Source organism: Thamnophis sirtalis, unplaced genomic scaffold, assembly GCF_051295495.1.
Source record: "Thamnophis sirtalis isolate CommonGarterSnake01/CBP01778 unplaced genomic scaffold, rThaSir2_p1.2 scaffold_9, whole genome shotgun sequence".
Lineage (NCBI taxonomy): Eukaryota > Metazoa > Chordata > Lepidosauria > Squamata > Natricidae > Thamnophis > Thamnophis sirtalis.
The window spans coordinates 52609417-52631051 of record NW_028261389.1 but is presented as its reverse complement, the minus strand read 5'-3'; the positions used below and the strand labels follow the sequence as shown (position 1 = coordinate 52631051).

The 21635-nt window shown below is 44.7% G+C and overlaps 1 protein-coding gene across 4 annotated transcripts in view; it reads right to left on the bottom strand.

Moving 5' to 3' along the window:
• Positions 1-21635, bottom strand: part of NELL2 (neural EGFL like 2) — a 156135-nt gene that overhangs the window by 11587 nt on the left and 122913 nt on the right. For 2 of the 4 annotated variants that reach the window (XM_087723553.1, XM_087723554.1), the window contains one exon: positions 1899-2039. The exons of the other annotated variants lie outside the window; for them this stretch is intronic. In XM_087723553.1, coding sequence (XP_087579679.1) covers positions 1899-2039 — 141 coding nt within the window. The remainder of the gene's footprint in view (positions 1-1898; positions 2040-21635) is intronic. 4 annotated transcript variants of the gene reach the window in all.

Sequence of the window (21635 nt, the reverse complement as noted above, 5' to 3'; positions counted from 1 at the left end):
CTGATCATATGCAGGTTGTTCTCAAAATTATTACCACAATTGGGGCCCAAATTTCTGTGGCTTAATAAGGTAGTTGTTAAGTGAATCACATCTAATTATATGACCTTTTTGCCCCAGTTGTTAAATGATCACTGCAGTTATTAAGTGAATCATGTGGTTATTGACTTCATTTGTCAGAAGCTGGTTGGGAAGCTTGCAGATGAACCCAGATGCTTCAAATGTCAAAAATATATGCCAGTTGTTAAGTGCCCTAATTTGATCACGTGTTCATGGTAATGCTGTGACAGTCATAAGTGTAGAGGCCAGTCATTTTTTCAGTGCTGTTGTAACTTTCTTTGGTTGCTAAATAAATGTTTGTAAATCGAGGGCTACCTGTATCCCTTATCCTCATTTCCTGAGCAAACCCATACAGTTAATCATGTAGTCAAGCTGGTAGGCATGTTGAAAGTGGAAGATTGTATGATCCTTCCATTGCTCTAATATAGTAATCTCCTAATAAATACAGAGTAATTCTGTAGCATCTAAACAGAACTTGTAAGCGAGTGCATACAAAGCCATTTTGCCCAGTTAATTCACTAATTGTATACGAGGTACTAGATTTATAGAGATTTTATGCAAGTATTACAAAGCCATAAAGATATTCTGGGAAAGTTGGAGATGGCGCAGACCAGAGGAAACTCCAATCTCTTTTTGTTTTTGCTCAGCACACTTTTAGAATAATATCCCAACATTCAAATGAGGCATTGTAAGAAAGTATCATGATCTGCCGCAATGCTACTTATAAAGCTGTGGGGCAATTATAAAATAGAAAAGAGCAAAATGTATCTTTAAAACATTGGCTGTTTTTTCAAAATGAGGCCACTTGCAGTTTTTACAATATCTTCCTTCTCATCCATTTTCCCAAACAACTGCCAAAAGTCTACCCAATTTCATGGAATACGAATGTGCATGTGGGCATCAAGTGGCATTTCCAGTTATTTATCTGATGAAGGCATTCTGGTTATTCCATTTTGTTCAACATCCATAATATCAAAGGAATATCTGTAATGTGCACAAAGTAGCTTAACCAAGCTTTGCCTTGGTTTGTGTTATGAATAAATATGTCACAAAATTTATGATTCTCACTGTTTTACTCTATATCTATTTGTATTTTCAAAGGCATTAGGAAAGGGGTCCCCAACCCCCAGGTCATGGGCCACTACCAGGCCTTGAGTCATTCAGAACCAGCCCATGGAAGTGGCGAGCAATCACATGCGTATGCACATTTTCATTTGTGCAAGCCCAACACTTCTGCAAATGGAGCTGCACATGCATGGACTCTTTGCCACTACTTGTATGGAACCATCTCCTCTGCCACTCCCCACCTTCTAGTCCACAAAGGCGAGAAGCTTGGGGAACTCTGCATTAGGAAATGTTCTTAAATAATGTGATATTTCTCCCACAAAACCTCCCGAAAAATTCCTTATATGAATTTTCTACTTAGTTTAAGATTGAATTGAGGTCATTTATTCTTTCCATGCCATCCCACATTTCAAGAAGGCTCTTAGTTTTCCCAAAATAGTTTAGGGAGAGCAGGTGTTTCAGAAAGAACAAAGAAATAGAAAGCTCTTTCAGGGGTACATGGAAAGAGGTGAAGGATGAATCCCATGGCAAAGTATTTTATGTGCATTGATATGGCATTTATTTTTTCTGAAGTAAATTACAATGGGTCAGATAATGCTCAGTTCCAGATAACCCTAGTTTTGTGGGGATATAAGTTACAATAAAGATAATATTTGTTTGCCCTTTATGAGATCTTTGGGCTCAACACAATGAATTCTTAGCCTAAATCAAGACAATTAGTATCACTCAAACACAATTTCATAGGAATACCAAATGAAGTATGATGCCATTCATACCTTCACATGATTCTCCACTAGATGAAAACATGCCATTATCGTGGTAACCATCCCTGCACTCACAGTGGTACCATCCAGGTAGGTTAATACAGGTGGCACGGCTGTCACACTGAACAAAGCCATCTGAACATTCATCAATATCTGCTCAATAAATAGAAAACAACATAAACCATGGTATCAGTACACAGAAATGGCTGTTGTTTGTGGACACATCAAAAATATTTATATTCTATACACTGAGATACAATATACTAAAAAGGAACTGAAGTGTAATAAGCATTATCTTTTTACAAAGATGCAAGAAATAAATGTGAATCGTGAACAAAATAACGCCATTAAAATACTCAGTATTGTTGAAACATTTCTAATTAATTCAATGAAGATAAATGAGAAGCATATTTTGTGTGTTACTGCCCCTGGCAAGCAGAAAAAGTCATTCCATCTGGAAGTTTATTTCCATTATCCCTAAGGTGACCAGATTTTAACATTGGTAAAGAGGGACACCATTGCTGGGAGGGGGGGGGGTTGATTAAAATTTTTTTTTTCACTTAACAAATGTGGCAAGAAAAATTGTAAAATGGGGCAAAACTCAATAAATTTCTTACTTAACAACATAAATTTTGGGCTCAATTGTGGTTGTGCATTGAGGACTACCTGCACTTATCTTCAGTGTTACTTCATTCTGCTGTAGCATTAAATTTCATATAGAACAAGCTTGTTCTTTCAGAATTGTGGAATTGTTATATAACTGTCTACCTTTAGAAAAGTTTCTCTTGAGTTAAACTCAGCTCCTATAATTTTATTGATGTGTCGTAATTTTCTTAGCAGTAGTATGGAAATTGTCGTTGCTTTTGGACAATTTTTAATATTTTCCTATTAAATATACAGTACTGAGATTCCCAGGTGAGTTCCCCTCCAATTATTAGCCAGGTTCAACCCTGCTCATCTTTTTGAGAGCAGGCAAAAACAGCCAGCTTACATCCCTACAAATTGAAAGCTCTCTCACTCCCTCTCTCTCTATCTCTCTCCCCTCCCTTCCTCTCTCTCTGTCACTCTGTGTGTGTGTGTGTGTGTGTGTGTCTCACTCACTCACTTAATCACTCACTCTGTGTGTGTCTCTCTCTGTCTCTCTCCCTCCCTCTCTCTCTATCTCTCTATCTCTCTCCCCTCCCTTCCTCTCTCTCTGTCACTCTGTGTGTATGTGTGTGTGTGTGTCTATCTCTCACTCACTCACTCACTCACTTAATCACTCACTCTGTGTGTGTCTCTCTGTGTCTCTCTCCCTCCCTCCCTCTCTATCTCTCTCCCCTCCCTTCCTCTCTCTCTGTCACTCTGTGTGTATGTGTGTGTGTGTGTCTATCTCTCACTCACTCACTCACTCACTTAATCACTCACTCTGTGTGTGTCTCTCTGTGTCTCTCTCCCTCCCTCCCTCTCTATCTCTCTCCCCTCCCTTCCTCTCTCTCTGTCACTCTGTGTGTATGTGTGTGTGTGTGTCTATCTCTCACTCACTCACTCACTCACTTAATCACTCACTCTGTGTGTGTGTCTCTCTCTGTGTCTCTGTCTATCTGTCTGTCTGTCTTTCTGTCTGTCTCTCCCTCCCTCCCAACCTGCAGATGGGCTCCGGACCAGCGGAGCCTCTTCCTTCTTTTTAACCAAGTGATCTTTCTTAAGACATAAAAAAGAACCTTAATTACAGGCTCAACAGAAGAAGCTGGAAAGAGATACTGAAGCCAAGAAGCTGAAACCTGGGACTGGAGAAAAACCTTTTCTATTCCCTTACCAGCCCATTCGGGAAGACGAGTAACACGAGGGGGATCCCTCCCCCTGCGGATGGGTTCCAGACCAGCAGAGCCTCCCCGGACGTCGCAGCAGCAGCCCCAAGTGCGCCGATCTCAGCGTTTTTTCGCAGAGGGGCGTGCTGCAAGAGGGAGTGAGTGAAGACCTTTTCTAGCTGGCGCAAAGGACTTCCCAGGACTTGCTTTGCTGAGCGGGGCTTCAGTAGAAAGGAAAGCAACTTCAGAGCTACAGCTGACATCGGGCCGGCAAAGGCTTCTCACTGACCTCCCCCCCACATCTGAGTTCCTGACAGATCTAATTATTTCAGCAACATCTCCCCCCACCACGGCACCCCGCCTCCCCCTCGCACGTCACCTCCACTCCGTTCTCCAACAAGCCTCGTGGTTTTTTTTGCCTTTAGGAATAAGAATGTTTAAAAGGCTTTTTTTTAATTTGAAAAAAAGATGATGCAGGTTCTGAAAGAGCGAATCTCCGTCACACGGCTACGCTTTTTCTTCCTCCAAATAATGGTCACTGCTTATTGTAGCGAGTCATCCTCCTAACTTCAGTCCAGGCTCTGCAATTACCTTCTCTCCCCCCCAAACCCGCAGAAACAGGAGGGAATTGGTCATTATCATTAGCACTCTCACCCATGCATGGCCTCCCCTTCAGGGGTGGGGAAGAGCAGATCTCCTGGGGACACAAATATTCCCCAAGTGGCCACTACCTGCTTCTCGTAGCTCCCCCCCCCAGAAAACGGGAGAGGAGTGAAATAATGCTACGCTTTAGAAACGCGGATCTCCAATGCCAGGTCCACGCCAGGAGGTTCGGGGCTTCCCTCCAGGCCACCTGCACAGCCAGCAGCCGCGTCCACAGGCTCCGTGGGGAAAGGCTGGCCATGGGAAAGGGGAGCAAGTGCGCTCCCTGCCTGCCTGCTCCAATCTCGCCCATCCAGTTCCCAAACCCTCTCTTTGGAAAGAGTTCTCCAGCAGCCTCTGGCAAGGTGTCTTCCCCGCCCCGCTCAGGCCAAAAGCAAATAAAGCAAATAAAATATAAAATGCTGGTTTACCTTTCTCTGCTGCTTCTCTCCCAGGCTGGAGCTGAGAAGAGATCCCTATCCTAGTCTTCCTGCTGCCCTCGTGGCATGGGGAAAACGGACAGTACCCCCCCTCTCTGTCTCTCACTCTCTGTGTGGCTCTTTGCCTCTATCTCCCTTCCTCCCTCTGCCTCTCTCTCTGTCATTCTCTCTGTGTGTCTGTCTCTCTCTGTCTCTCCTCCCCCCTGTGTGTGTGTGTTTGTTTCTCACTCTGTGTGTGTGTGTCTCTCTGTCTCTTTCTGTAAGCCACTGTTGCGCCTGTCGTCCTGGATCAGGTTGAGCTGCCTGTCCTTCTTCAACACCTCCCGGGTGTGCACGTCTATCGTAAAATCCATTGGGTCGTCCAAAGTAGTGGGGCTCAGCAGGACCTTGGCTGAATGCGTGCAAATGCTCAAGTCCGCTGTTCGCCGCTCCTCAACTAGTTGCAAAGTTCTCTTCAGAGATTCTGGCAGGTGGAGGCAGCGCTTGCCTCTTGAGCTTCGGTGAAGGGGATTTTTTCTGCGGGACGGAGCCTGCGCGGCAGGGAATTTCCCCGCCGAAGTAGAAGGCGAGGCTTTCAAACTAGTCTGATCCTACTTGAAAAGGTTGCTGTGGCAGAGCAAAGGGTGCCCTGGCTGAGGATTCCCTCTTTCAGTCGGTCTCTGGAATTCCCCCCCCTTTTTTTTCTACAGAAGGAAAAGGTTTTTTTTTCTTTTTTTTCGCTGCCCTCTTCTCTCTGATAGCCACCTGGTTAAAAAGGAGGAGGAGCCCATCCAGGAAGATGAGGAACGTGAGGGGGATCCCTGCCCCCGCGGATGGGCTCCGGACTAGCAGAGCCTCCTCTTCCTCCTTTTTAACCAGGTGATCTTTTTAACCACGCGATCTTCGGCTGCAGCCGAAGAACAGGAGGTGAGAATTCAGGTGCTGCACAAGCCCACGGGCACGCGCTGCCCTCTTCTCTCTGATAGCCGCCTGGTTAAAAAGGAGGAGGGGGCTCCACTGGTCCAGAGCCCATCTGCAGGGGGAGGGATCCCCCTTGCGTTCCTCGTCTTCCCGGATGGGCTCCGGACCAGCAGAGTCGCCTCCTCCTTTTTAACCAGGCGGCTATCAGAGAGAAGAGGGTAGGGCATGCCCGTGGGCTTGTGCAGTACCTGAATTCTCGCCTCCTGTTCTTTGGCTGTTGCACAAGCCCAAGGGCATGCGCTGCCCGCTTTGCTGAATCTGGCACGGCTTCAGAGAAAGAAGGCGTGCGAGAAAGCCTCCCCGCATCCCCGCTGCCTGAACGTTTGAATGAAGGAGGCTGCAGGCTCCTTTGCCCTCGGCTATGCGATTTTCTTTCGTTCTCTGCTGCTTGAATGAGTAAATGAGGCAGAGGGAGAATGAAAGGAGATTGCGTCCCTTCTGTATCCCCGTTGCTCAGAAAAGCAACTCCGGGAAGGTCCTTTGGTGGCGGCAGGCGTTCTAGAACCTGCCTGCTAGCAAAAGACCTTCCCGAAGTTGCTTTTATGAGCAACGGGGAGACAGAAGGGACAAAATACCGTCCAGCCGGGACGGGTATACAGGGCTGGGGGTGGGGCAGGCTTACTTCCGGGTCTGGTCACAAAAATCGGGACTTTTTAAGAACGCTGCAGGACACGGGACAAATTGTGCAAAATCGTGACTGTCCCGCCAAAAGTGGGATGTCTGGTCACCTTAATTATCCCTTCTCCCATGTCTTGCATTATAGAGTATCTCTTATAAACAAACAGTATCTATTGTGTAGCATTGTCAGGACATTAAATCATAACTCCTTTCCTTCTATAGTTAATTCTCCTAGAAATTATTTTTTAGATTTTTTTTCCAATGCACATTTTGAATATGAATTGCATTATTTGCTGTCATAATTACCACATTTCCCAAGCTGAAACAAACTGTTTTCTAGATCTACTTATCTACTTAGTCTTTCAATGGCAACTAATAGTATTCCAAGGAGGCAAAAAAAGAGAAATTGAAATATACAGTATAATTTTTTTAAAGGAATGTATGGAAAAGTGCAAATAGTTTACAATGAATTAATTCAGACAATTGAAAAAGAGGCAAACTGGTATTTATAAAATAAATTTATCCATTTCACAATATCCATTATATCACGAGAAAAAACTTAAGTAAATAAAATAAAAGTTTCCTAAAGTTCTTATCTGCAATTATCCCAGATAAAACTTTTGATTTTACCCCCTCCCATTTCCCGCAACAATTGACATAGATAAAATGGTAACTAGGTACATGAATATTTACAAAAAGTTTACAAAATATTTAAAAGGTATGACTCTGTTGACTTAAATTCTATATAGAATGGAAATAGCTTTTCCATTTTTAAAAAATAAAACCAATATTCTCAAATAATTTTGCAAGTTAATTGGACTTTTTATTTTAATTCCACCTTTCCTTTAAGAACTTAATTGTTAGATATACATGGGACCACCTAGTCCATTCCACTCTCATCAAATTGTAAATCTGTCATAGGTTAGACTGATAAACAGCAAAATGGCTCTAATTCACATTCATCTGGTTTGCACCAGTTCACTAGAACCAGTTGATTTTTTCTAAAGGAAAGGAGCAAGGCATATAGCTGCCTTCTCTTTGTGCAGCAAGGCATCAGGGCCAATGTCCATAGTAGTAATGCAGGAGGAAATCCCAGCAGTAGACAAGCAGCCATGATCTTGCTTTGAAAGCCGGCTACTAATAAGTGCTCTGCCTGAGCCTCCAATACAGGCACATTTTCTGATAACACTAGTAGTGTGTGTAGACTGCTCTCCTACTGCGAGGCAACTTTTCTTTCCCAACTGAAGCCAAGGAGGCTTTCGTGGCAGATCTCATCCATCTGGGCAGAGTGAGTTCCCGAAAGAGGCATGCTCTCTGGCTGCCCATTTCCTACAGCCCAATAGCCCTCCCGGAAAAGGGTCTTTTCTTCAACTTCTCAAAGCCCTTTCAGCCAGATTCTCCCACTCGCCTGGTGTTTGCTTTTATTGGAAAGAGAGGTCCACTGTTATGGGTCGGCTTCCTCCTCCCATAGCATTTGCTTTCTGGAGACAAGCAAGTCCCCTGAGCGCCATAAGCCTTTGTAGCCATGATGACCTTCACCTGCAAATCAAATAGTTTCTAAGCACAGTTTCTAAGCGGTTTTATTCAGAAATAAGTTATCTGCACTGAATCAGATAAAACACCTGACCCAAGAAAGCTCAGGGATTTTTTTTTTTATTCCCAGTCATGTGTATTTAGAATTGCAAGTTGAATTGCAAGTTCCGGAAGTTCCATTTTTCATCTTCCCCAGACTCCGGGAGCTTTCTCAAACATCTGGGAGGGTGAAAATGGCCTCTTCTGGGCTCCTCCAGGCTCTGGAGGCCCTCCAGAGGCTGGAAAAACGTCTGTTTCTGAATTTCTGGAAGTCCTGTTTTCCATCCTCCCCAGGCTCCAGAGGCTTTCCTTGAGCCTCTGGGAGAGTGAAAATGGCCTCCACTGGGCTCCTGAGGCCTTCCATGAAGCCTCCTGGTGCCAAAAATGGAGCATGGGGGCATGCTGAACACCTCTGCACTCCCCCTGCCCCCTGTGCATGTGCACGTGTTTCCCACATGCACGGCAGACCCAAAAATCACTGGCTGGTGGGAGGTATGCATGCATGCATGATGGAACTGTGCTGGGCAACGGCTTGAGTGCCCTCACAGAGGGCTCTGCATTCCACCTGTGACATGTGCCATAGGTTCACCATCATGGCCTTATTCTGTGAAACATCCTTTGCAATGAAAAAAAGACCATCCACAAATGCTAATAATTGACCATTCCCACCTTTTAACTTTCCAATGTATATGCAACCATAAGCCTTGCAACTCTTGAACCCAAGACCCTTCTATATGTAGACAGACATTCCAATTCCTGGCTGACTGCTTCAGCCCATAAATGGCCTTGTTCAATTTAAACACCCTGTTAGGCTTTTTACTTTCATACCTTGGTGCTTAAACCATGTAAATTTCTTCCTGTAGTTCCGCATTGAGGAATGCAGTAGTTATGTCAAAATGCCAAATTTTATGGCCATTTGCTGCTGGCAACACTGGTGCCAGCTTTATGCTTTCACTCTTTACAGTTGGTGCAAAAACCCCATTATAGTGCATATTTTTCATCTGTGAAAAACCTTGCTTTATATTGTACCTATGTAGAAAGTACCTGTAGCACTTTCTACATTTACATCCTATGGCTTTGCTCCCCTGTGGCAAAGTCATAGATGTGAACCAGTTATGTTCACCCATGAATTCCATTTCTTTGTCCATGGCTTCTTTCTACTTTACTTGTTCAAATTTCAGTAATGTCAATACTTCCTTATAGTTCCTTGGCTCATACCATATATTACACACTTTTACTTTACTAGCAGAATACCTGTCATGTGGAATCCACTTGTTCCATCACTCTGCCCTGCGTGGCATTGGCTGGTCCTGTGTCTCAATCCTCTCTTGTTTCATTTCTTTTTCAGCTTCTCCTCCCTGAATGCTGACATCATCACTAAGTGATTTACCATCACTAAGTGAGTTACCATCCCTAAGTGGATCACTGTCACTAAGTGAATCATTCCCAAAAAATTGCATCAATTCTGTTCCAGTTTTGCTCTGCAAAGCTAGCAGACCTGGAAATGACTATTCTTTTGCTTCCAAGCGATAACTCTTTGAGCGTGGCTCATAGTCCATAAACCTCGCTCTTACAAATTGGAGCTCGAGGACAGGAGAATTTGGAGGCAGCACATTGACCAACTTCGAGGCCGATACGCCATTCCAATCTTAGGCAACCAAAGGTAACTCCTGTATGAGTTAGCCAAAACCCTACCCAAAAGGAACAAATATCTACTCCTTTCACAGACCACTCAAGCCCGAAGGTACCGGAGTACTTATCTGAGAAGCTTGTGGGCCCACAGCAAATTCCGAGCAAACTGGCTCTAGGAACTCCAGCCACACTCTGCGGAAAGTTCCAGGAGCTTCCACCAGGCGAAGCCAGAGAGGCAACAGATCCGACCGACTTGACTGAAGTCCCAGCGCCAACTGAACTGCGCAGGTCAGAGAGAGTCTCTAGAGGACCTGCCTACCTGCGTGAGTACATTACCAGCTTGATCAGCCCATCTAAGAGGGGAAGGGTGTTACATACTGACAGCCAGTATGGTAGGTTCCACCAAGGTCCTCCGATCCGGCAGGAAAATACTCACTGGTGATTGACAGAGCCATTTGACAGCTCCCTTTAAAACAGAGCAGTGCTGGATTGTACATAGTTGAAACCAATAAAGAGCTGTTGTTATTTGCTACGCCTGAGTCTGCCTCATCCATTCCCCGATCTAACAAAAAGCATATGAGTTAGGTGATCAACTAAGTAAACAAATCCTGTTTACTTGTTTCTTTAAGACAAACCTAGTTATGAAATGGCAAATTTCCCAAATATGAGTCCAACATTGCAATGATGATTTATTTTATCCCTCGCTCAATCAAACACACACACACACACACACACACACAAAAACCATTTTTCTCCAAACTTTGGTCACAGCATGGTTCTGACTTCGGCTGGTGGGAACAGCTTTCCCCTTTCCCCGTCCAGTTTGGCAACAAGTCTAGCGGAGGGCTGTCCCCATCCCCGGTGACCGGGGCGGAGCGGGGATAGCGAGAAGGCAGGCCCGGCTCTTCTTGGCTTCTGCCTCTCCTAGCAGCATACAAGAAACCCCGCGATCTCCGGTCTCTCTTAACTTAGATACGGAAACTAAGCCCGGCGCCTGATACAGACATCACAAGGGAAACGGCCAATAGGAACGGCTCGTGGTCACAGATCAAAAGAGGAGATCGCGACGGAGAAAGAGCATCCATTAGCGCTGCCCTCCCTCCCTTCCCTACTTCTGTGCATCTCGAAACCACCGCGTAAACAGAATTTGCCCCGACGTTTTTCCCACGGACAATGAGCTCTCCCTCAGACCTTTTACGATACAGCCACGCGCTGCCAGACTCCAAATAAGTTCTAACTAGGTTACCCAGCCCATGCGAGCCAGCAGCTGATGGGCAGGGGAACGAATGAGTGGCTCACTCGTTCCCCACTCATCCGCCCGCTCACACGCTACAGTAGCCAGCCCAGCGAGCTAGCAGCGGATGGGCGGGGGAACGAATGAGCGGCTCACTCGTTCCCCGTCCATCCGCCCGCTAACACGCTACAGTAGCCAGCCCAGCGAGCTAGCAGCTGATGGGCAGGGGAACGAATGAGCGGCTCACTTGTTCCCCGCCCATCCGCCCGCTCACACGCTACAGTACCCAGCCCAGCGAGCTAGCAGCTGATGGGCGGGGGAACGAATGAGCGGCTCACTCGTTCCCCGCTCATCCGCCCGTTCACACGCTACAGTAGCCAGCCCAGCGAGCTAGCAGCTGATGGGCGGGGGAACGAATGAGCGGCTCACTTGTTCCCCGCCCATCCACCCGCTCACACGCTACAGTAGCCAGCCCAGCGAGCTAGCAGCTGATGGGCAGGGGAACGAATGAGCGGCTCACTCGTTCCCCGCCCATCCGCCTGCTCACACGCTACAGTAGCCAGCCCAGCGAGCTAGCAACGGATGGGTGGGGGAACGAATGAGCGGCTCACTCGTTCCCCGCCCATCCGCCCGCTCACACGCTACAGTAACCAGCCCAGCGAGCTAGCAGCTGATGGGCGGTAGAGGGCGGTGGCGGCTCGCGCAGAGAACTGCTCGGTTCCGGAGCTTCTGCCGCCTGTGGCGGTGCAGCACAGGCGCTGGCTGTGACGTGAGGAGATGAAATGAACTCCGTAAACGGGGAGAAGGAGGAGAGGAGGCCTGTCTCCTCCCCATAGCGCCTCCTGAATCCCACTGGTACCAATCTATAACATGATTACTCACCAGTGAGTAAGCGCAGCTGCAACCAAAAGACGAAATGAAATGGAGACTCGCGCAGGCATGCTAAGCTAAGTGGACTCCAGCCAATCAGTGAACTGGTTGGGATGGAAAATTTTCAGCACGCGGCGTGCTGAAAATTTTCCATCCCAGCCAGCTCACTGATTGGCTGGAGTCCAGGCCAATCCAATCAGTGAGCGGCAGGCTGGGCTGGCTTAAATTTGTAGGATAGAACGGAATGATGAGCCACCCCAGCGAGCTAGCAGCTGATGGGCGGGGGAGCGAGGGAGCTGCGAGCGCCAAAAAAAGCGTGCGTTTTTAAGAACCGTGCGGGACGCGGGAAAATTTATGAAAAGGCGTGGCTATCCCACCAAAAGCGGGACATCTGGTCACCCTAACCAAGCCATACCCACAGAACTGGTAGTAAAAAAAAATGAATTTCACCACTGCTATAGTCTGTTGGTTTATAACCTTTAGCCTAGCACCTAGGCACCCTGACATTTTCTCACCTTTTGGGGAATGTAAGGGGAGGGAGGGCCATGTGGGTTGTATCACTCAAAAGCTGGCAAATTACCCTGAGAAAGTTCCCTTATTACTTTCTGAGAGCAGCCAGTACAATACCATCTTCACACCTGCGGATTGGCTGAATCCACACTGGACTTTTGGGAAGGGTTTCTAATTCCTTTTATTCTAACTGTATGGCCTGGGGACCTCAGAGCTTGCTTTGATTTCTCCTTACTTTCACTCCTGTTCAATAAAAGGTTCCTTTTGAAATGCCAAGTTTCAAGAGTCTTTACTTTCTTCAATAAGGCGGAGAGGCCAGGCCTTACAAGTGGTTTGATGTGTGATTAATAATTCACTAAAATGTTTTACCAGAAGAAGTTATGAATTCTCATAATGGAATTCTCAGCTATCTCCTTAATGATATCTCCACTGATTAACATAAGAAAGTAATTTTTATAATATAGCAATTACTCCTTTAAAAAAATAGTTGTTTTCATTAAAATAATCTTCATGAAGAACATTGTAACCCAGTTGAATATTGTGCAAAGTAATATTTGTATAGGTAGGCAAATTGCCATTCTGTGATGCTGGTGGTCAATCTGTAATAAAAACCATGATCAATTAAAGACAACAAGTATATCACCTGTTAATTCTGAATATGTCTGCTATTTGGCTTTCACAATCTCTATAGACTAGTTATGAATTGTATTTTTCATGCTAACTTAATAATTTTAAAATCATTAACAAAATAAATGAATAGAATAATATTTGAGGAATCATGATATTATGAACTCTGATATAAGATAAGCAGATTTGAATCTCTTAATATGAAAATTGAATAATTCAGATTTTGCACATGTCTGAGTTTTGTGATATAGATTTATAACTTTAAAATTAAATTTGAGGATAAGTTATGTTTTCAAATGTGTAAATGTATAGAAATATGCTTAGAAATATATGTTTTGCATTATGCTTAAATCATATTTAAATATTTGATTGCATCGTTCTATGTACATTTCTAATACATGAATGTATCTTCTTCAATATGGATGTATTTCAAACATAGCATATTCATAGAAATTTATCTATAAATATCTATTTCCCAAGATTTGATTTTAAAGCTGCAAATTCCACTAGTGTTTTACATGCCAATAAACAAAACAATATTTATATCTTTGTGTGTATAGTGTACCACATTTAAACCAGATATTGTTATTTCAAGTTATATTATGGATTTTAGATTCAATTTGAAAGATAAAACAATCTAGACACATTTTGATAAATGGAAACTGTTTAAATAAGGTATCACACTTTTGAGCAGCTATATGATTAATTCTTGCACAATCACTTTACATGAGAGCAAATGTAGATATAAGAATTATTATTTTTACAGCAGGCAACATGGCTTTCTAAAATGGCAGACCTAAATATTTTCTATTTGAAAAGGTTCAGAGTCTGTTGCAAGGCCCATCAAAATATAAATTTCTTAAATTTCATTCAGTTTTCCACATTGTCAAAAAAAAAACAGTAGTATATAAGTCACATGCATTCTGAAGCAAACAACAAATCATGAGAGTTTATTTAAGATATAATTAAGATAATAGATGTTTATAATGTATAATATAAAATATGTAATATAAAATTTATACAATATCAAAATTAATATCAACACAGGCATGAATAAACTTAATGAAAAAAATAGATGTGAAGAGCCAGCTTTTCAACATGTACCGTATTTTTGGAGTATAAGACGCACCTTTTACCCCTCAGAAAAGAGTCTGAAAATCTGGGTGTGTCTTATACACTGAATACAGCATTTTTTGCCTTCTGAAACCCTGTCCCCTTCACCAAAACGGCTGTGCATAGCCTTTGGGAGCCTTGCAGAGTGCTCCTGTGGGCTGGGGAGGGCAGAAATGAGCGAAAAACAGGCTTTTTTTGCTCAATTTTTCCCTCTCCAGCCCCCAGGAGCACTCTAGAAGCCTCCTAAAGACTGCATGCCCTTTTTTGACAGAAAATGGGTCAGTTTTTGTGAAAAATGGGCCGTTTTGTGCTAGTTTGGGGGGGCACCCTCTAGGAGCACTCTACAAGCCTCCTAAAGGCTATTCATGCCCTTTTTTGAAAAAAAACTGGGCTCGTTTTTGCAAAACATAGACTGTTTTTTGGGAGGTCTGCAAAGTGCAAAAACTTTTTTTTTTAATTTGCCTCTTCAAAACCTTGGTGTGTCTTATACTCCAGTGCATCTTATACTCCGAAAAATACAGTATATGTTGGGTGGACAGGGGGGAGGGGAGCTAACATAAATCTATTTAAAAACAGGTTCATCACAGTTTAGTTTCCTGGAAAGCTTTTATGTTTAGAAGGAATGAATTGTTTTAAGATTATTATTAACAAGTTTTATTTCTCATATATACATGACTAGTTGTTAATTGCCTTGCACTCACGAGAAGTTTTTTTTACTGTACTTTACTGGAGGCTGCAGTCTCCAAGGCTCCGGGGCTTCAGGTGCCCTGGGAGGGGGTGGGGGAAACACTGCCCAACTGTTCCCTCCAGAAGCAACCTCGTGCAAGGGCCAGGAGTTGCTCCAAGGCTGCAGCTTCCAAGGCTCCGGAACTGCAGGTGCCCAGGGAGGGAGAGAAAATACTACCCGACTGTTCCCTCCAGAAGCAACCTTGGAAGTTTTCAAGCTTGTCTAGAGAGGCGGTTTTTTTTTTTTAAGAAAACCCCAAAAAGGCCACAAGACCCAGAGCTGCCAGTCTCCAGCAAGATATGCATCTCACAGAGCAGAGAGCATGACGCTCCCCGGTGGGAACAAGAAAATAAAGCTCCTTTTCTCAGGCGGTGTGGGGTGGAGCTAAAGGCTAACCCAGAAGGGGTGGTTGCTTGGTGTTTGCTGCTTCTTCTGGCTCAGGAAGAGGCAGCTTGGCTGAGCCAATCTCTATCTCCCTGTTGAGAGCTCACCCACACCGCCCCACCCACTGCTTGGAGCTCACCACTGCTCAAAGCGGCAGGGAGGCGGGCAGCTGCAATGCTGGCGGCTTCAGGAGACATTGGCCAGTGGGGAGGGGAGGCTAGGCAAGTGCCAATGCTTACTTGTGTGTAGGCAGGAGGAGTCAGTTCTGTGGATCCATGTGGTGAGCATCCAAGCGGGCTGGTTTGGAGGCATTGCCAGCCAGCTGTCACTACCGGTTCGGTGACCCACGCCCTATTACCACTACCAGTTCACCTGAACCAGTCTAAACTGGGAGCAACCCACCTCTGGTATGTATGTATATGTTTGTGTGTGTGTGTGTGTGTGTCTGTTCCGGTGTGTGTGTTTATACTGTATATATGTATATTTGTTCTCTACATTATTCATTCATTTTGCTTTCTGATCAGACTTAGTTGACAGGAAAATTCAGTGTCTCTTTTGCAAAATATTTTAAATTACTTTTTAAAAAGTGTACCACAGTGCATTTTCTTACGGTATAAACAGGTTTCTGAAATTGATCCAGGGTAATTTATTTAATCCTGATTCATCCCTACATAGTGAAAAGCACAAACTTTAATGGTATCCTGCTTTCTCTCAGATGTCTTTAAAAAGGCATGAATACTGATCAAAAGTGGAAAAAAACATTGATTAATGGAAATAAACTAAGATACGCTGAGAATGTAAAAGTTCCTAGGCTTTAGTATAGTAGAATTTGCAATAAATGTTGAGGAGTGTTGAAAACAACCTGTTTCTCCCTTATTAAGTGTTCTGTCAGTGTCATAGTATGTAGAGTAGGTACATTAATTGGTTATTATATTTATTTTTATAAAGAGAAATCTTATTATTAATGTTTATTTTAAGGAAAATAACATTTTTAGGAAAACATTTGTCAGTTGGTTAAGGTTTTCACAAGACTAATATAATTTATGAAGGTTAACCAGTCAACTAAAACTAAAAAAAAAAAGAATAACTCTGAGCAGCCATTTTGCTAGAAGCAGGATAGAAAGTTCAGTGCAATTTTTAATTATTGGTGTGGGCCATTCATTTTCTACTACAGTACAGTGTGTTTATATGAGTATCTTCCTCAATTTAAAAATTGAATAAATACATAATTTCTTATATGAAGGTTAGGGATTTCTCTAATTCTTTAGAATAAAATGAGATATCAAAGATTTGTGTGTATTTGTGTGGGGGAATGTCCAACAGAATGGGCTTCACATCCCATTGCGACCACTGGGCTAGCCCTCCAAGAAGCAGGCATGTGGCGGCGGTGGCACCAGCAGCAGGCACAGTCAGGAGAGGAATGTGATGCAGACCACCGGACGTGCCTGCTCCATCCCACTTGGCTGGGACAGGGTAGGTGGCTGCATGCCTCCCCCCTGTGCTCTGCCTCCAGCTACTGCCACCATTATGGGCTGAGACAAAGTGAGGCAGGAGTGTGGGGCGGCTGCTGCTGGACACCATTGGCCTGCCTACTCCAGCCCATCTGTTTTTGCTTATGGTTGGAGAGCAGGTCCCCGCTAGTCATCTCCTTGGCCCCCTCATGGGTCTGAATGTGGACCACGTTTCCTTCATGCAGCTATAGGCTGCTACCACCACCAAGGCTGCCAGAAGCTCATGTTTAGGCTTCTGTTGCCGCTACTTGGAGCAACAGGCCCACCTAGCATGAAGGAGATGAAGTGGCAAGCTAGAAAGGCCAAGTAGAGGTGGTACAGCATGCCCAGGCCCAGCAGGTAAAAAACAGCCACTACAAGTGGGGAAAGCCAGATTGTCATCGACACCATGGCTGCCCAGGCCCAGCCAGGATCACATGCTTCCCCCCCCCCATCTCTGATGGTCCTGGGTGGCCATGGTGCTTATGAACATCTGTCTTTCCCCAATCATAGTGGCCATCTTTTACCTGCTGGGCATGCACGACCACCTCTACTTGGCCAATCTAGCTGGCCGCTTTGCCTCCTTCAGGCTGGGTGGATCTGATGAGTGGTGGCAGTGCCAGCTCTCATGGGCAAACATGCATTGGGTGCACAAGGGGAACATGCTCCACACACAGGCCAAGGGCAAGACCCACAAGGGGGGCGAAGAGAAGATGACCATCAGCGATCTGCTCTCCAACCGCAAACCAAAAGAGAAAGTAGGGCAGAGGTCTGCATCATGTTCCTCCCACTGCCACCTCCCCCTGCTGCTTGGATGGCCAGTCCAGTAGTGGCAGCAGATTCCAGAGCCACAAAATGCACCAGCTGTGGGGCTGGCAGGTTGGGGCTGCATCCAGAAACAATCAGCCCACATGCACAAAGAGCAGTGAGTGCACATTGGCCAATGATTTCCAGCTTCAGATACTACCCCCTGAGTCTCCCTCACCTCATTCCATGGGATGAGCCTTCTGCCCACTGCCTTACCTGGAAACCCCTGGATTCCCTCCCCAATCCCTCTCAGCCCCCACAGGCACCCATTCAGCCAATCGACAAGTTGGCTACACTCCCTGGGCCAGGCTGTTGGTTGCGATCACCTTGGCCATGCTCTATCTCCCCCCTGGCCCTGCTGATCCAGCCCTCCATCAAATCTAGTTGGATATCCCTGATGTAGGGCCTAAGCCCTTCACCATGCAACTAACCCTGCCCCTAAGGAGGAGAGTGGATGATTTGGAAACCTTAATATGAATGGACCTAAGAGAGAACTCCTGAAATACGGCAAGAGATAATAATGTCTTAGAGAATCCAACATTCATGAATTAATAAAGACTTCGTTTAAATCCAGACTTCACTCTCCTTGCAGAGTCCAATAATATTGCAACATTCATCTTACTTCTTTTGTTAAATATCTAATAAATTTCTAGTGGGAATTTTCAAAATCTGCTATCTAATTTTCAAAATTGGCTTTCATAGGGAAAAAAGAAAATACAACAGAACTCAACATTATAGCAACAACTTAACTACTCAGAATTCTAGGACATGAAATGCTTTTCAAATAATTATTTTCTTTCATCATTTCAAGGGGAAGACTTAACATTTCTTATATTTTTACACACAATATCCATTAACTGCAAATAAAGGTATAGTCAAGGGAGAATAATTACACTCAAAGAATTTTACAGAACAAGGAGAAAATCAGATTAATTCCTGAAAAAAATAATGAGTATGTGGATGAGTTTATTTTTTTATATAATACTGAATATAGAGCTGTGATGGCAAACCTATGGCATGCGGAGACATTTGTTAGGACACGAGAGGCATTTCCCTGTCAACTCCAGACTTCGCCCTTCATTTTTGCCCATTTTTCGCCCTCTGGAGGCTTCCCTGAAGCCTCTGGAGAGTGAAAAATGGCTTTATGAGCAACCTGGAAGACCATTCCAGAACTTCCAGGTTGCATATTGGGCCGTTTTTCATGCTCTAGAGGCTTCAGGAGGCATCCCTAAAGCCTCCACAGGGCGAAAAACAACCCAACGCATAAACCAGAAGGTCAGGAACAGACTTCCAGTTTGTGCATTGGGCTGTTTTTCTCCCTCTGGAGGCTTCAGGAAAGCCTCCTGAAGCCTCCAGAAGGTGAAAAACAGCCCTACAGGCAACCCAGAAATTCGGGAATGGACTTCTGGGTTGCTCGTAGGGCTGTTTTTTGCCCTCCGGAGGCTTCAGGGAAGCCTCCTAAGGGTCTCTGTGGGGGTGGGGAGGCTGTTTGTGCCCTCTCCAGGCTCCTAGAAAGCCTCTGGAGCCTGGGGAAGGTGAGAAACTGGACTACCGCGTGCCAAAATCAAGGGGAGGGCAGGGGCCACACACGCATGCATGCATAGAATTATTGGTGGGGCATGCCCGTCAATGTTCCCTCTAATTTTTTTTCCGTGTGAGCGGAAAAGTATAGTGTTTGAGCAGCACATTTTCATACCTGAGCACCTGGATTTTTTTCATAGATGTCACCCAAGACAACGAACTTAGTGTTATTTGAAACTCAATTCTACCATGTAAATATCCATTAAGTAAAGAAATCTCCCTATACAGGTAGTCCTCAATCTACGACCATAATTGAGCCCAAAGTTTCTATTGCTAAGTGAGACATTTGTTAAGTGAGTTTTGCCCCATTTTACAACCTTTCTTGCTACAGTTAAGTGAATCACTGCGGTTAAATCAGTAATCTGGTTGTTAAGTCAGTCTGACTTTCCTACTGACTTTCCTTGGCAGATGGTTGCAAAAGGTGACCCCAGGACACTGCAACCATCATAAATATGAGGCAGTTGCCAAAGATCCAAATTTTGATCATATGACCATGGGGATGCTGCAATGATCATGTGTGAAGAACAGCTGTAATTCACTTTTTTCAGTGCTGATGTAGCTTTAGTCATTAAGTGAACTGTTGTAAGTTGAGGATTATACTTTCCCCCTTACTATCCAATAGTCTGCAGTGATATTAGCAAGTTATGAATAAATTACCAACTGATATAGATTAGCAATTGGAGCACTTAAAGAAGCAAACAAAGAGGGGAGAGGAAGGAAGGGAGGAAGGAAAGAAGGGAGAGGGAGAGAGAGACAGAGACAGAGGGAGAGACAAAAAAGGAAAGAGGAGAAAGAGAAAAAGAAAGGGGAGAGGAGGGTGGGAGGATAAGAAAAAGAGGCAGAAAAAAGAAAGAGAGAGAAAGAGGAAAGGAAGAAAGAAGGAAGGAAGGAAAGAAAAAAGGAAGAAAGAAAAGAGGAGAGGAGAGAAGAGAAGGAATAGAGGCCAAAAAAGCAAACAAGGAAAAGTAGGGGAAAAACTTTCACTGGAAAACACTATTTTTCCATCAGTGCAAAACTTTCCTAAACAAGGTTAATTTTCTGGATTTTGACTTTCCGGCCCAGGTGGACCAAGAAGCCTTTATTTTATTTTCTAAAATCAAAATCTGCAGAGCACCAGCTCAACTCCCCCTTCCTGCGAAAAAAAGTGGCTGTGTCTTGAGGGTAGTTTTGAACCAGGTCTCTTAAATCCTAGTCCAGCGCCTTAACTATTAAGCCCCTCAAGGAATGTGTAAAATAGCCCTTCCTAGGGCTTCGTCCTGTTTTTTGTCAGAAGTAAACTCTGGTAACAAATGGGGAATTATAATAACCCCAATCAATTTTGCTTTCTGTAAACTCTGTCTCAAATTATTAAAATGTCACTGCCTGTTTTATAATTTCAATAAAATTGTTAGAGACACATGATTCTTTCTAGCATGATTTCATACAAAAGCATTTTAAAGGTTTTAATGTGTTATTGAGAATAAATAAAGATTAACATTAGGCGTAGAATTATAAAGTGTGAGTGGATTAAAATAGAATTCAACTATTATCACAGTCCCTTCCTACCACTGTATGGCTCCAAGGTGCTAAGGCACCCTCATGTATTGTAGATCCAAAATGAAAGTCTCTAAGAATATGGGTTATTGTGAGGGGTATTTTTTTCTCTTAAGTTTTTTAAAATTAAAATTTCCTAATTGGTGCGTAAAATATGTTGCAAAGCAAGTCTCCAGCTTCTTCATTTCTGCATTCTGAAATATTTTTTCCTGTGTGAAAGCTATTCATAAGGTTGGTTTTATTCCTGAATATCTAGTAAATAAGCTTATATTTCTCCTATATTCTGAAGTTATACCAATCTTCTTGTGTTTTAATTTCAGACATAACATTTTTGTCTCTGATTGCATTGAAAAACAGAAGAAACAGATAATGTTAGAAAACTTGGGAGTCCCTATTCGGGCGGGGGGGGGGAGACGATGCCGTTGCGCCCGGGACCCCTCCTGTCCCTCGGGGCGGCGCTGATGTCTCTCTTGTGGGGCGGGGGGTTGCGGGGAGTTCCTGGAAGCGAGGAGGTGGGGGGGGGAGATAGCCAGGGTCCGCGTTTGGATCTTTCTCCCGGCCTCCAGCTCTTTCCCCAGAAGGAAGTGCCTTCCTTCCTCCGCATTACGCTGAGCCTCGTTTAAAGGCTGCGGTTTTGAGCTCAGGCAAGATGGGAACAAAGGAGGGGTTTTGCACAGAGCTTCTTCAGCTCTGACAGGATTATGGGGAATGGGAGGATTTCTATGCCTTGCAGACAGCTGGGCATTTGCATCCCCCACTTCCTAACTCCTCACTGTTGCAGCCATTGCTGGTCCAACACGATTTTCCTCCCCTGGGATGGCAGCAGAGCGGAGCCCCGGGGCTGCTTCTTCTGCGTCCGCTGGACTGTGGGGCTGGGAAGGGGGCAGGAAGAGCGGCGGGGCTGGCTGTGGCCGGTGGTGGCAGGCTGGTTTGCCTCCTCCTCCTCCAACAGGCAACAGCACTGCCGGATCCAGTTGTAGCCGCCTGCAAAACATTTCCTTTACAGAGTTTCTCTGCGCGGCAGATAGAAACTCTGCGCGGGGCTTTCTTGCAAGGTGTGCGGCCGCGCAGCCGCGCACCTTAGAGGGAACAGTGATGCCCGTGCATGACCCCCTGTGCTCCCCCCGCTTTTGGCATGCGATGGCAAAAAGATTAGCCATCACTGGTATAGTTTATAGAGTAGTGGAGATAAATCTATAGTACCCCTATACTGTAGTAC